The sequence below is a fragment of the Diabrotica undecimpunctata genome, chromosome 1, assembly GCF_040954645.1.
Source record: "Diabrotica undecimpunctata isolate CICGRU chromosome 1, icDiaUnde3, whole genome shotgun sequence".
NCBI classification, from domain to species: Eukaryota; Metazoa; Arthropoda; class Insecta; order Coleoptera; family Chrysomelidae; genus Diabrotica; species Diabrotica undecimpunctata.
The window spans coordinates 19942828-19959861 of NC_092803.1; the positions used below are offsets into that span (position 1 = coordinate 19942828).

The window sequence follows — 17034 nt, forward strand, 5'->3', positions numbered from 1 at the left end:
AATGTTGATGAAATAATTAAAACCATCTGACAAAGTTTGAAATTAAAGTAAGACGTTAACTTTTATATCATTGATTAACGGATTTTAGAAAAGGAAAATTGCAGCAATACACAGAACCTTTAAGTTTAGAATCAAAAGAATTCTCTGTAAAAAAAAACAAACACTTACTCCAACGACTTAAAAATAAGCAGGGGTGAGTCGGCTAATGGTGCGCAACCACGTTTATAATCACCTATTTAATAAAATGGAAAAAAACTATATTGTCGCGATATCTATTAGCAACTGCCAGATATATCACACACAAACAAACATCCGCAGATACTTTACCGGTTGGCAGATATCCTTTACATGTTTTCGCGTGTGTCTGAGAAAGAAAGCGGTTAGTTTTTTTCTTGATAGAAATATAGTTTAAAAAGTACATATAAACGTTGTTTATTTGCCCCTTTAAATACTGGTATAAATAGTTTTGCCTGATTCTTTCTTATTTTTATCCAATTTTGTGTTGTGTGTTAAAGTGGAAGATCGTCTAATGGTGCGCATTGCGTCATCAGCCGACAAGGTATATAAAGGCATTTTGTTACGTTTTTTGACTGCCATATATTCTGCCAATGAAATTGAAGATTGATTCTGTCTTCTTTCGAAGGTTTGCGATCATCATGATTATTAAAACTTTGTTCATTGTTGCTTTAAAAAGCTTGGCCACTCTCTGACATTGCGCAACCATGACACTTTCTTTTCAACGCTATGCTTTCCTAAAATCATTCCTTGTATGATACTCTGCAGAAACTGTTATTTAGTTTCTCTTATTATGTGATTAAGGTATTGCAGTTTTCGCAAGACTTCTCCATTCGTGACTATATCAATGTAAGATATTCTCAGGATTGTTTTGCAAAGCCACATCTGAAAAACTTCCACTTTTCTCATCATCGCTTTAGTCAGATTGACTGCCTCTAGAAGAGGATACTAAATATGTAACATATATTCATAAATTAGATGCACTGAATGTAAATGACGCTACAACTTGAGTTATACAGAAGTTTTGTGGAACCTGACGTTGTAAAATGTATTAAATTAGCACGCCTTCGATGGATAGGACCTGTAATTAGGCGAGATGAAGATGCAACGATCAGAAAAATTTTCGACCGAAGAGGACCAGTGAGAAGACGAGCCAGAGGAAGACCAAAACTTAGGTATCAAGATAACATAGAGCATGATCTAAAATCCATCGGAGTTAAAGCATGGAGAAGAGTTGCCAGAGACAGGGGCGAATTGAGGATTGTTCTGAAGAAGGCTTTCGCTCATAACGAGCTGTAATGCCACTGATGATGATGAATGTAGATGGCTACAGAATGGAGGGTAGTCGTTACCGAAGTAGCAATCATAATAAGACTGTGAATTTTCCAATTAAAGTTCCAATTACCAGGTGGCGTTAATAATTTCTTCACCCACGGTCTCTTTCTAAAAATCGCAGAAAATAGTTAGCTAAACAACGTGAGAATTTAACCATGTAGGTTTCACAAATTCGTACCATCTAACCCAACTAGTTTTAAACTACTCTAGATAGCCCACATGGTTAAAACACCAATTTTTATCTGAAATTCCAAAAATTAAAAAGTTTCATATGAAACTACTTTAATTTTTCCAACATCGCCTCAAAGCGATGGCAGAACTTCACTTAAATGTATAATAAATAATATCCTAGTATGAGGTGTATATTCAAGCAGCTTTTGGTGCTATTAGAATTGGAAATCTGCAGACGTATTGGCTACAACTTCTTTGTTTAACGGCTTCCATGACTTCTTGGAGGTGATGAGACGCTTGGGAAGCAATTTCAGGGTGTAACCTGGAAAGATACATATGAATTAATAGAGGACTTAATATTTTATAATAGTGCTTAACTTGAATTTGATAAGAAATAAACACATCACAATACATAATAAAACAATTCTTTTTGACAAAAGTACAAAAGCGAGTCGCACAATTCTTTGTGAATATCTGGTTAGGTTACTTTGTACAAAAATCCAATATAAAAACCGAATATATCAATATTACTTATTATTTCTGATATATCATTTGTCTATAATACGATTTTGGTCCAGTTATTTCCATATATACAGTCTTCATCTCATGTCTTCCAAAATGTTAAATTTAGGTTTCTCTTCGAAATTTTAATCATTTTCTTTAACATCAAAAGTTTCACAGTTCCATGCCATAAAGAAAAGTAGAAGCACCGTAGCTCTTAACCATTCATAGGTGTAGTTTTAATCTTATATTACAACACTCTTCTAGTTCCATGACCATTATCAACCGTTGGATATTATGTTGGCTACCATATTCGCTATAGTAACTTTATTGACAGCAGCTCTAAATAATGATATAGTCTATTTTACTAAGCATTGTCTTACATTTAATTTTTTAGCCATGATGTTCTTCTTCTACTAGGGCCACGTGTACATTGGATCTTTCCCTGAATGATAAGATGTTAACGTGCATAATTTTCAGGGTGTCTCATAAGGTGACTGAGGTGTTCCAGCTTGCGCCTCTTTATTATATTGACCAGTTGTGTTGTTTGGTTCAGGCGTCTAAGGACTTCCTCATTTTTAACTCTGTCGACCCAAATTATTGTTAGTAGTCATCGGTATACTTACAAATCAAAGGTTTCCAGGAGTTTAAGCATAGCCTCTGATTACATTAATCATAATAATCATAAATGATCTCCGTTTTGGGGAGTTACATTTAATTTTTGGATTTTGTTGATCATAATTATGTCCTCAGACGTTCTCTATTGGATTAATATCTGGACTTTTAGAGGGCCATGGAAGAGCTTTAATGTTATTTTCCCTAAGGCAATCCTGTACACGGTGAGCTGTATGGATTGAACAGTTGTCATGCTGGAAAATATTATTGGAAAATTTCTCTACCCGACGGCAACATTTCATTATCTAAAATATGTAAATAGCTTCCAGTATTGAATCGTTCTTTAATTCTCCTACACATTTCTTTCTCTATACATCCAAGGACAAACATTTATAGAGAACCATCCGGACTTCTTGTTGTTGAAATTGTTGTTGTTCTAATTTTCCTTAATGCTGTAGTTATAGAAGCATTAAAGTTCGTATTAACTTTTGCTTGCCTTGCCGTATGGAAGGAATACGCTCTTAAATAATTATTTATTGTTTCATATTGTTGGGCTGTAGTAATAGCAATAACTGGTCTCCCACTTCCGCTCCTTCTATCCAAAATCTGCTCGTTTTCCCATCTTTTTTTAATGTTTTGGATTGCGGTTTTGCCCCTATTTAACTCTTGAGCCAGTTGTCCAACAGACATTTTCTATTTTAGAAATTATTCTCGTTTTATCAAACTTACTTAACTGACGTGGCATCGTTAAAAATTCACTTTGACCAACTTGTCAAATCTGACTGATTGCAAGTAATTAAATAGGTCGTCGAGGACTGGACCCACAAACTGTGACTGTACCTAGTCCTTTTTATATGACATGTATTTTATGTTTAATCGTTCGTATACGTTTTGGAAGTTTCTGCGCACCGATAACATCTGTAGATATCTACTAAACGAACATTTTCAGCTATAAGAGGATTTTTTAAGACAGACGATAGACGGTATCTTACTTCGCTTAATTTTATTTTCATTATCATTTATACACCGTAAATCATTTAATTAAAAAAAATTAGTGTCTCAACGGGTTGGTAAAGGTTTTTAGTTTACATTTTATAGATAATAATGCAAAAAGTAATAGTATATTTATAGATAAAAGCGGATTACAATTGAGGCATTCTTTGCAAAAACCCCATACCTATGTCAGTTTTTTTCGAAAATGTACTTACGCCATCTATGAATTAAAGAACTAATTACTACGTTCCGTGCATAAGAAAATTATAGGCGAGCGGTTTACCCCTATAAGCAGAGCATCAACCGACTAAAATTCTTTTTGCATTTCTAATGCACCAAACCTTTTTTATTCGATTCTATATATTTTTCCAAGATGAAATGTATGTTTTTTTAATTTTTACAAGTGGGCCGGCAATTGTTATTAACAAATAACTTATACAAAAAAGCAATTTCACCGAATTGTTTCGGAATTAATTTTTTTAGGTGTATCCCATCAAAATAAACACTTTTTCTCTCTTGATAATTTTTCGAAAAATGCTTCCTTTTTGAGTTATTTACATTTTGTTGTTGAAAAAATGGCTTAATTAGTGATTTTTGGGATTTTTTTTCTAAAAAACTACTAAATGAATTGCAATTTTACAAATAGCTTTATAATCTTTAAACCGTCGAGTACAAGTTAGAATATTTTGACAAGGATAAATAGTTTCTATTTCGCTAAAAACGTGGCCCAAATATTTCGAATATGCCTTTCGAGATTATCCCGCTAAGCGTGTACAGCTGTTGAGGTGCTGTAGGCGCTCGAATCTTTTCGACTTTTTTAATAATGTAATATATATATATATATATATATATATATATATATATATATATATATATATATATATATATATATATATATGATTTGAGCAGCATTTGGATAAAAAAATTATTGTTAAATCTCCAGACACAGATATATTTATTTTACTTTTATCTCATTATCATGATTTCACAAGTGAACCACTTTTATGGTTTCACACAGGAAATATTGTAAAAAATGTGGATCGTTCTCGATATATACCTGTACATCAAATTGCAAAAGAAATTGGAAAAATAATGTGCAACAGTATGCTAATAATGCATTCTATAACAGGTTGTGATACCACAAGTTCATTTTATGATATGAGAAAAAAGAAGGCTTATAAAGCTTTGCAGAAATTAACTGATAGTCAATTGGAAAAATTAAGAAATTTGCCTACTTTACCTTTAGATGAAGGACTTACAGTTTTGACTCTATTTTTATCTAAACTGTATGACCCTCAAAATAAGTTTAAAAAATATCATGAATCCATAAATGAATTAAGATATAATATTGCATTAAAAAAAATGCATCTAATGAAAAATTACCACCTTCGAAACCAGCATTATTACAACATTACTTAAGAGCAAAGTGGAAAATAAATGAATGGATTCAAGCAAAAAACAATATTATTTCATCTCTTGATCCATTAACCCATGGTTGGACAATGGAAAATAATTGTTTCGATTTTAATTATTTTGAAGGCGAAATTAGTTTAGATATGTTACAAAAGTATTTCTGCTCATGTACCGGAAAATGTTCTACGAAAAATTGTAATTGTATTTCCTATAATTTAGAATGCTGCGCAGTATGTGCATGTACACCAGAGAATTGTAAAAATGTTAAACACGACTCTATTGAAGACAATGAAATCAGCTTATTAGATGGAAATCCTGTTGCTGTTGACGAAAATTTTCAAATTATTGACGAATGAAAACGATGTATAATTAATATTATATTTTAATTTTATTATATTTTTCAATGAAAATTAATTATATATTGCTTAATGTATTTCACTGTAATAAAACATTCAATAATATAGTCACCACGTATATTAAAAGAAAAATTACATTATTATAGCATTGTAAAAAATTAATTTTAATTGTTTTAATTATAATATGTCTATATAAAAATTATTAGAAATATCTTTTTTTTTAATAAATTGTACGTAATATTTGTATTGAATTAATTTTTTAAATTTAAACAAATATTTCTACGCGCCGCACGCCTGTATCGCCGCAACCGCTGTACACACTTAGCGGTAGACTGCTCGAAAGGCATATTCGAAATATTTGGGTCCACGTTTTTAGCAAGATAAAAAAAAATTATCCTTGTCAAAATATTCTAACTTATACTCGACGGTTTAAAGATTATAAAGCTATTTGTAGAATAGCAATTCATTTAGTAGTTTTTTAGAAAAAAAATCCCAAAAATAACTAATTAAGGCATTTTTTCAACAAAAAAATACAAATAACTCGAAAAGAAAGCATTTTTCGAAAAATTATCAAGAGTAAAAAAGTGTTTATTTTGATGAGACACACTTAAAAAAATTGATTCCGAAGCAATTCGGTGAAATTGCTTTTTTGTATAAGTTATTTGTTAATAACAATTGCCGGCCCACTTGTAAAAATTAAAAAAAAATACATTTCATATTGGAAAAATATATAGAATTGAATAAAAAACGTTTGGTGCATTAGAAATGCAAAAAGAAATTTAGTAGGTATATTCTGTTTCTAAGCGTCTTTTGAGGGGTAAACCGCTCGCCTATTACATTAAAACCACAGTAGTCCAAGATATAAGCACAGAATACATCATCCAACTTGTATGGGTTTGTATTGTTGGGTGATGTATTCTGTGATATAAGCGACAAAAATATAGGCGATTCCGCATAAACCCCATAATATGTCAAGCGTAATTTTCGGTAAAAACCACAGTAGTTCTATTGGTGCTTTTGCAGGAAACTTTATCGCTTGGCTGTCAGTAGATTTTTATAGTTAACGTTCCTTCGAATAGTTGTGTTGTGTGATTTTATAAGTAAACACCATAAACTAATTTAGTAAAATAAGTTTTATAATAAATACAAGTAATAATGAACTCGAACTACAAGTTCAAGTGAAAATCTGCCATTACAAAAGAAAAGGAAGGTGCTGAGACGTACAGAGATAACACAGACAAGAGTGAAGGGACAAAAACATGATAATTATAAAGGCATAGAAAAAGCACAAGTACAAATGGATCCCAATTGCAGGTACGTTACATATATTAATTGTAAAATGAAGAGTGAAACATTTTTATATTCCTTTTAGGTGTTCACGGTTTCAATGTTCAAAATTATTGATGAAGAGAAATCTCGAGTTTTCGATCACTTTTATGCTTTGGAAACTAAAAACAACCAAGATAGTTATTTGGCAGGTCAATTAATCACTTTATTTAAACAATTAAAATATTAACAAGTATATTTTATCGTAGGGGTAATATCTTATCACATTCCAAAGCAAAGAAGAAGCCGAAAAAACGCTGAAATTAGAGATGTTTTACTAACAGAAGTAGAAAATGATGCGCCAAGCCAAGGTAATGTTCCGCAAACGCTCAAAGACCAACATTCTGCTGTCTATAATTATAAAATAAGGTTCGAAAAAAGAGAAGAACCAGCGGTCTTCATGGAATAACATATGAAAGGGTTCGAAGGCTACAAAAACATGTCTTTAATGGTGGATCAGCATCAAAGGATAAACGAGGCAAGCATTCAAACCGACTAAATAAAACGGCAGAAAATACATTGGCTTTGATTAAGAGCCATATCAAATCTTAAAAACCGACAGTCTCATTATTCAAGAAGAAAAAATCCGAGTACCTACTACCTTCCTGAGACGCTATCTGTGAAAAATATGTATAAAATATTTATAGCAGAACATCTCGGTATAAAGTCTTCTTATAAAATATATTGTAAAATATTCCATACCGAATTTAACCTTAAATTTGGTTTACCTAGATGTGGTACTTGCGATCGATATCAAAGTAAACTATTAGCTATATAGTTGTGACGATCCAGAAGACGTGCGGAAATTAAATATTGAGAAAGAACTCTACTTACGGAAGGCTGAGAAGTTTTATAAACTAAAAAGAAAATATAAATTAAAAGCACGTGATGATTAAGAGAACTACAGTTGCTTGTCTTTTGACTATATGCAAAACCTTCCAATGGCACATATACGTACCAATGTAGTATTCTATGCTAGGCAGCTATGGTTATAGGTATTTGGTGTGCACCATGATGGAAATAATACTGCAACTATGTTCTCTTACGATGAAACCATTGGAAGAAAAGGACAAAATGAAGTAGCTTCATTATTGTTCCAATATTTACGATATAATGAGGTGACGACAAAGAATCTTATCCTAATAAGCGACGGATGTGTCGGACAAAATAAAAACTATGTTCTTATGAAATTTTTGTACTTGCTTGTCCATGGTTTACACATGTTTGGAACTATCACACATGTATTTCCCATTCGAGGCCATTCATTTTTAAGTTGCGACCAAGATTTTTCATTGATTGAAAAGCATAAAAAATCTAAAACCGTCGAAATACCTAAAGAATAAGAAAACGTAATCAAGAATGCTAGGAGCAAATCATCACCGTCTACCGTAACTGATGTTAATCAGTCTATGATATTTAACATTTCAGAAGGAGTAACTCCATTTTTTCTTCAGAATCAGCTCGTCCTCCAGTGAAAATCAAAACTGCGCAAATGTTGAGATATTCAGTTGATGAACCTGGGGTTGTTTTAGTAAGACAGACTTATACAGGTAGCTGGGAAGAATCCCTTATAAAAAACAAAGTGGTATACCGAGAGAGTTTGAATTTAAACCGTTATATAGTACGTGTTTGAATATTCCTCAGGGAAAAAAGAAAACCTTAGAGGTTTAACCCAATATTTGAAAAAACAGAGGCTCAAAACTTTTATAACGAACTTTTATCACAGAATCTGGTCATCAGTGTGAAAAGATTACCGATTTAGACGAAGACGATAACAGCAGTGGTGTAAGATATGAAGACTAAATATTTTGTTTCAAACTTCAACAATTTTATATTTCAATTTTTTCACATTTCAAATAAAAGTTTTCGTTTATTTTTATTTTGGTGTATTACTATAAATATCATTTTTCCTATAAATTAATGAAAATTTCCTGTAAAGACCCTATATGTCAAATGAATAAATGTCCTTCATAAAAAAACCAAAGGAAAAAATAATGTTATTTATATTGTAAACTGTATGTAATCATCAAAATAATAAATCACTAATTTGAGAATTTCCGTAAACTTAATACGGTTCAATTAAATAACTTTTTTTTTAAATATCTTCAATGTTGGAAATAATGCCAAATGGGGTTTTTGCAAAGAACGCACGTAGAATAAAGTATAATGTTAGTTTTTCACATTTATCGTTCATATAATAAATAATAAATTAATCCTGGTAGTTTGCCTGTTACTAAACTCTAAACTTAACATAATAAATAACAGTTTAACGTAATAAGTAACAGTTTAACGTAATAAGTAACAGTTAGTGTTCGGTAGGTAATTGAAGTATAAAATGACAGTAGAATCATTCCAATGTTCCCTCTGCAAATACCTTACGTTTAAAGATCCTTCAAACATTTTGGACATTAACTCAACCCTTTTTCTGATCATTAAATTTATTGGATACGGTTTTTTGTTGTTAATGATAAAAATAATACCTATCTAAAAACTTTATACATTTTTGAACGTTATTTTGTTTACATATTTAGATTTAGTGCAGTTCCGTTATCTGTGATGGCAACAACGAATTGATTCATGAACCATTGTTTCCAGTCTGAACACAGGTTTACATTGGGGAAAAAAAGTGTACCAGCTTTATATGACGGGAAGTGTACTACAAGCATAAAACAAAGATGCCAGGTACTAAGCTAAAAAAATACGTGCTCTTAATATCACATTTTTTTCACATATGCAGGAGAAAAAATTTACTGTGGAACAATGCTTTCATTATTCAACAGATGCACTTTATAATGTTTGTGTCTTTGTGCATCCATGTTGTTAGTGTTGTGTATAAAGTTATTAAGGTATTTTTGAGAGAATTGATACATCAGCGTGGACATTAGTAGATAATGTAACAGATAAAATAGTAGAAGAAAAAATGTGTTTAAAAAGAGATTAAAATCTGGTGTATAATTTCAATTATTGATATGAACGTGATTCCACTAACGTCATCAAATAAATTTCACTGGGTGTAATTTAAGAAAAATATCCAAATACATATATTTCAAACTTTTATTTACTTTACGGCGTTTTGAGAATATATGTAAGGAAGAAAACCTGATTGTTCAAATTAATCAATCAAATGCGTAGTATAAAGCGTGAGATTTTTTTTCTAAAGTTCGAGCCTAATTTTAAACGATCTACTATCCATATTTCAAGTTCTTTTATCGCATCCATCGATTTTACTTTTATAAAACCCACGTTATTACCATAATTTGATTTATAGTTATTACCTGAGTCGATGGAAGAGGTCAACTGTGTTTGGTCTAAACTGACACGGCGTGACCCCACTGACATAGAAATCTACTACAAAAGAGTCAATATAGTACTACTATCTGTACTTGTGCATCGATGTTATACAATATACATATAACGACCAGGTGGTGTTGTTGGTTTTTCTATTAGTACGATACATTTTATGGAAAGACTATCTTTTGTTGAAAAAATTCGAACTGAAAAGATAATTTTTTCTCAAATATTTTAAAGAATTTTTGAAGAGAATCACTCAATAAAAAGAAAACATGAATAAATCAACATACAGTTTCTTCTTCTATATTTTTTATAAAGTGGTCTTCTCTTTCAGGGGTCAGACAATTTTATTAATTTTCTTTGTATTATTGTTTTATGCTCAAATTAAAATATCGTTACTTAATATTTCGTTCATTCTATTTACTATTATCGGCTTATTCTTTTCTATAGCGTTTATAAACGGTTTATATGTATCGTCGTCTACACCAGGAAATCCAACGACGTGACTATGGAACATTTTTATTTTTGAATTGAAAACAGGCTGATTAACAATATATTTTTTTTTTGGTGTGGAAAAGCTCATCTTGGTGTAGGCATCACTATCAACATTGACGTGTTAGAGCCTTGACCTGTTCAATTAGTCCTCCCTATTTGTTCTTATTTCTCGCTATAGCTCTTCAGTATTTAGTTTCGAATGTTTTCAGATCTTCATGTACTTTCTTTGCTAGATTTTAAATATATTTTATATTTATTTGGTTGTCCCTTAGATCGATTTCTCATCATGTTTTGTTGGTTTATTGCTTGAGAATAATTCCTGCAGTAAATATCACTCATACGTATCAGTCTTTCAAACTTTATCAGCTATATTAGATATAATTTTAAGTTTAGTCGTCCCCATTATCTCATTCTAGGAGACCTCTAATTTGCTAGCAAGGTTATGCACTTAATTTTTGCCCTTGTGTTAATTTTAACTTATTAGAGGATGCACTTTTTCCATTTTTGGAAATATTCTACTTCACGGCTGTTTGGTATTTAGTAAAAAAGGTTCAATTTTGTTTGCAGCAATAATTACCTTCATACGGCGACTAGTTAAAAAGAGAGAAACTTGTTAACACGAATATATTAAATTTTTGCAGCAAGTGAATAAACCTACGTGGCCTAATTATTCTGACAACGACAATTTTGTAAGCTAGTTTGTGGAAGTATTGTCTATAACTTTCGACTTATGTTTTCCAGTGAAGACAGTTTTCCATAAAATATCTGGTATAAAATGGTTCACAAAAGAGCTGAAAATTTTACGCAAAGATGTCTATCGGATTCTTGAAATATTTCAAGCTGATCTCCATCTGACTTGCAAAATTATTACGATCAAAGAAAAATATATTAAAAGAAGCTAAGAAAAACTCCTATTAAAAACATGATAATCATAGCAAAGCATAAATGGAAGGCGTTATAAAACCATTATGGAATCAACGATTACACCAAACAAAATTCTTTGTTTCAGCTTCCAATAAAATTGTGGAAATTTTGAACGGTAATTCATTAGATCCATTGTTATGTGTTTTGGTTTTATTAGTTTATTCATTTTCGTTCTTTGACCTCTTATAAAGCGCCATATTTCCTTTTTCAGACCATAATAATCATTTTCCATTTTTTTCGAAAAACGTTCTCAATGATCATTTATTATTTTTCTTAGAAAGTGCGTGTGTTTCGTTTCTTGTAATTATGGTATGCCTCTTTTATTTTGATTTACATGTATTTTATGTAAGCTTCTTTCTTTTCTTTCCATGTTTCCTTCACTCCTGTAAAAAACCATGGAGTTATTTGCTTTGGGAATGATTTATTTTTATTTATATTTCTTTCGCCAAGAACTTCCTTGGTTGAGGCTAAGATATTAGACTTCATTTTTGCCCAGCTTTCCTCGACTTTATCGCTCTCTGTGATAGGTATGTTTCTACTTCTTTCTGGTATTCTTTTTTGAAATAGGTATCTTGAGGAGTCATCCTGTAAGCTTTCGACTTTTATTGTGTGATATATTCTGGTTTTTGTTAGCATGTACTACATGTGGTTTTATTCGGATAAAAATAAATCTGGACTAGAATATTCGAGATTTAAATCTGATACATGCAAAGCTTCATGCGACTCGTTTCACCAACCATTGATATATATCTTCAACATTTGCATAACTGATGGTATTTGGCGAAAATGTCTAAACATTTGTAAAATAGTGCCAATACTTAAGAAAGTAGATAAGAATAACGTTAACAGTTAAAACCTAATAGCTGTAGGACTAATTACTTCTAAAATATTTTGAAAATTTTTTGAAACATAAATTGGTTTTTATAACGAAAAATTTTCAATTTATGTGTTCATCTCTATACTCGAGAATATTGTCAAAGGAATGAAAAATCAAGTAGGAAAATATGCTATTTTGTGTGACTTAAAAATGGCATTCGATTGCGTCAATATTAGTATATTTTTAAGCAAACTAGATTAAAAAATTATTTTTTCGTCAATATTTTTAAGACATTTCTATTTTATACTAAACCACACATTTTAAATTGATATTATACACACATAACCACGATTAATCGGTTTGAAATTTTGAACTCATACTTGTATCTGGGATCATTGATCACAAACACAAGGTCACTACAGGAAAAGTACAGGAAATAGCAAAAGTTGCCGTAAGAAAGATGGTCAAAATATGGAAGGACTCTCACTAACTATAAAAACTAATAAACTGTTATGCAATGATAGACTTTGGGATCCCAACTAACTTAGTTAAGTTGACCTTACTAACAACGTAAGCTCATGGGTTAGAATTGAAGGAGAAAACTCTACGTTCTTTGACATTAATAACGGTCTAAGACAGGGGGACGCGCTGGCGTGTCTCCTTTTTAATATTGCCTTCGCATTCTCTGACGATAAAGTTATAGTGAGCAGAAGTATAAGTGACATGGAGCAGTGTTTTACAAGGCTTGCGGACACGACAAGTGAATTAGGACTTGTGGTAAACGAGGAAAAACCCAAATATATGTTGGTTTCTGATAACCCCCGAAATATCCAACAGAGAATTCAAATTAACAACCATACCTTTGAGCAAGTCAAAGAATTCACATATATTGGATCGCTAGTAAACGTAACAAACACGACAAGCGACGAAATAAAAAGACGCATAGCAATAGCATACAGAACTGTTCACGGTCTCCAGAAACATTTAAAAAATAAAAATATAAAACGTGCAGTAAAGGTCAATATATACAAGACCTTAATAAGACCGGTTTTGATATATGGGGCTGAAACGTGCACCTTATTTAAAAATGATGAAAGAGTTCTTGGTATTTTTAAGAGAAAAATTCTTGGAAAGATTTTTGGAGCCGTAAATGAAAATGGGCTATGGCGTCGAAGAAGCAACTTTGAACTATATCAGCTATACACCGATCCAGATATTGTGAAATTCGTTAAAGTTCAGAGACTTAGATGATCTGGACACATTGCTAGGATGTCAGATCACGAATACACGAAGTGATTAACATTTTTAATACCAGAGGGCACAAGAAGCAGAGGACGACCACGAAGGAGATGGATTGATGACATGGAAGGAGACCTACAGAATCTAATGGTCAGAGATGGAGGGAAGTTGCCAGGAATCGATGGGAGTGGCGACTTCTTTGTGAGCAGGCCAAGATCCACAACGGATTGTCGAGCCACTTATAATGATGATTGAGACTTTTCTTTTATGCATTTTCAAATTAAGATTTATGTTCATAAATTCTATTTATTTGTTTCTGAAGGCAGTAGTTTTTTTTGATATTATTTTTAAACGAACTTTCAAGATTCACATTACTCACTTCTGTTATTTCATGTGTCATTCATTACTTTTTTCTATTGTTTATGTTGTTTTGTAATTTTTTATTTTGTATTGTTCAATAAAAACAATCAGGAGAAACATTTAATATTCTTCACACGGTACGACTAATTCTACGGTACTAATATCCAAGGTGATCGGCCTCGAACTTGTGCGGGAGAAAGTATTGTAAAGTCTTCGAACCATTAGTAGCTCAGAGAAAGTTACTGGGTACTCTTCAGTCTGTGTTTACACGGTCTGACGTATTACTATTCGATCGACCGTGAAAAAACTATCCAATTAAGATGGTTTTATTACCAAAAAACGCAGGATCGTCCGCCAAAATTTAGAATGGCTCGTGGCGCACCCACCATTTTTTAACAAGACAAATGTTTCCGGACTTTTTAAATATTAACTTATTAGCTTCAAAATTAAATTTTACCCAAATAGGGTAAAAATGCTAAAATAAATAAATAAATAAATAATAACTATGTTTCGCTCCCTGTTTCTTTGGTAACGTAGTACATTCTGAAACTAGCCAATCTTTTGGTATATTGGGTGTGTATTTTTAAAGAGATTATATAGTATTTTATTGTATTATTAAACATTCATCATCAAGAAGTTTAAGAAATTTAGACTGTACTCCGTACTATCCTGCAGCTCTTCCTTTTTTTAGTGATATTACGGCTGATCTTATTTCTGCCACTAGTATAGGGGCCTGTTTCCGTGGGTATTGGGGACTGGTTCTCCCTCTCCTCAAAAAATTAATTTCGTATGTAGTCTTTCCAGGTATTATCAATACTGTTTTTGTCCACGATTACTTCTCCGTTGTCATTAACAAGTTTACTTACTCTTCTGTTTTCACATTTGCCTGTAATTTCTCTTAGCTTTTTATGCACGTTGAAGTCGTCGTATTTATTTTGTAGTTCTCCCAGTTCTTTCTATTTGTTTTTCCTTCTTTTATCCATCAGCTGCAGAATCTCTGTCGCCATCCATGTTTTATTCTTACCTTCTTCGTTCTTCATAAAATTGTCTTTAATGTCGTCTATCGTTTTATTAAGGGTTTTCATTAATTTTTAGTGAAACCATTTTTAAATAAACAATCAAAACGGTAATCTCATTATTTTGCACCTAACTTAAAATTTGCCTATTTAGAGATTTGACGTTAACAGGCAACTTTTTCAGAAAAACAGGATACACAAAATGAGACATACTAAATTAAAATCGTATAATACACAAAAAAGGTATTGCAGAATAAACAATAAAATCTCTGTTTTTTAATATTGTTAATAACCTGTTTACTATTTGTTATAATTTGGTCCACGGCCTTGATTCTAATTGAGATTTCGACTCAAAACATGTCGAAATTAATATGGCGACGTCGAAATGCGACTTTGCGAACCTTGTGGATTTCAGCTGAACTAACCAAACGACGTCACTAATTTTCGACTTATCGAAATTAATTTCAACTTCAAGAAAGTGGTTGAAATTTCATTTCGAGTCGAAATTAATCTGACATGACTGACTGGACTGGGAGAAGTGAACTTAGGTTCAGTTTAGGTAGGCGGTGTTTTGATCCTTGCAAGGAAAACTGAGGCAAAAAGTATTAATATGGCTGTGTTTTACGGACATTTGCTAGTTTTGGAGGAATTAGAGAGGATAGATATCCGACGCTCATAACGGAAGATAAGAAGAATGTTACGGGATACTCAAAATTCTTTTTCACTAAGTGATGCTCAATTTAGGCAGCAATTCCGGCTTAATAAACAAGCTGCAAATTATTTAATAAGGGTATTAGAACCATATTTGGAAGAAGGTGTTTATGCCTCTAGGATACCCAAAATGTTTAGGGTTAGTATTACTAAGCTGCAGTAAATTTAAAAATATATTAGAATATAACCACTAAGTCAAATCTTAGTGGTTATAACTTAAGAATCTCCCACATCGCCCTTTTTTTTCTTGCCATCTTTTCTTTCAATTCAAAATATAATTGAGAATGGCCAATATTTATGATTTAACAACTCAAACAAGAAAAAAAAGACGTTCACGTAACGTAAACAAAACAAACATTCAACAAGCGTAGTGCAGCCAATAAACAACAGGGTCAACCAAAATTTTCAGCAGTGTCAAAATGATAAAGTAAATATCCCCAGTTTTAACTACAATCGAAATGAATGAGAATCGCTAGCGATTGCGACTGTCATGGCGTAGTCGCTTTTAAATTTTGACATCGAAATGAAATAGAATCAGGGCCCTGATCGGTCCAGATCGGTTGAATAGTTTTTGCGAAATTTATTAATTTGCTTATAAGATTATTTGAAATATGTCTATACTTACACTTGTGATGAAAAAAGACATTTTTCCGAATTTGATTGCCTACAACGATGACATTGTAACAAATAGCACGATGATGAGTTTAAAACCAATACGAATCTAATAATAATTTACATAATATTTTTAACTATTTCTTTTCTTTTATATAAAAAATTAATATTTTCAATAACTTACGACGTAATAAGCTGCTCCATCTTCTTCTCCATTACGATTACCTCGTCAGGATTCTGCTGCAGCATCACCTCGCAGAATACCTTCTTCGAACAAGGAGTATCCGACCAAATGTTGGTAGAGCTTAATCTTTGCAAATGTTCTTGCTTTTCTAGTCTCGCTGTTAGTTCTTGAAGATATAGATCATCTTGGAAACCTCGTTTGATTCGCTTGTGATCTTCAGAGGCATTTTGGGGATCATCCATGAGATAATAGTAGACATCGTCGGACTGAGATCTCTGTAGTTCTATTGGAGTGAAATATCGGCCTACTGCAGCAGCTCCCAGACCTATAGCGTTACATAAAGGACAGATATGAAAAACATGGTTAGAAATATATTTGAAATCTTACAATAAATATGTATTAATACATACAGTACGTTAATTGTTCGCTCTGTTGTCATTATACCGTGATTGATTAAAGCAATAACAGCGTAGATTTTTATTTGATTTTTTTAAACAACAAATAATAAAATAGTTTTATGGTGGGAATTCTGGACACTATTGTGCAACAATCGAGGTAGATTCAACATGTTCAAGTAGAAGAGTTGCTAGAGAGTTAGATGTTAGCAATTATACTGTAACATGTATGGAAACATCACGGTTACAAGAATTTTAAATATTT

At 31.9% G+C, this 17034-nt stretch overlaps 1 protein-coding gene across 1 annotated transcript in view; it reads right to left on the minus strand.

Moving 5' to 3' along the window:
* Positions 1–359: 359 nt before the first annotated feature.
* The window catches only part of LOC140445974 (uncharacterized), a 61821-nt gene continuing 45146 nt past the window's right edge, over positions 360–17034 (minus strand). Inside the window, exons 6-7 of the mRNA XM_072538447.1 lie at positions 16375–16699; positions 360–1843 (exon numbers count right to left, since the gene is read on the minus strand). Of these exons, the coding sequence (XP_072394548.1) occupies positions 1717–1843; positions 16375–16699 (452 nt within the window). The 3' untranslated portion in view covers positions 360–1716. The remainder of the gene's footprint in view (positions 1844–16374; positions 16700–17034) is intronic.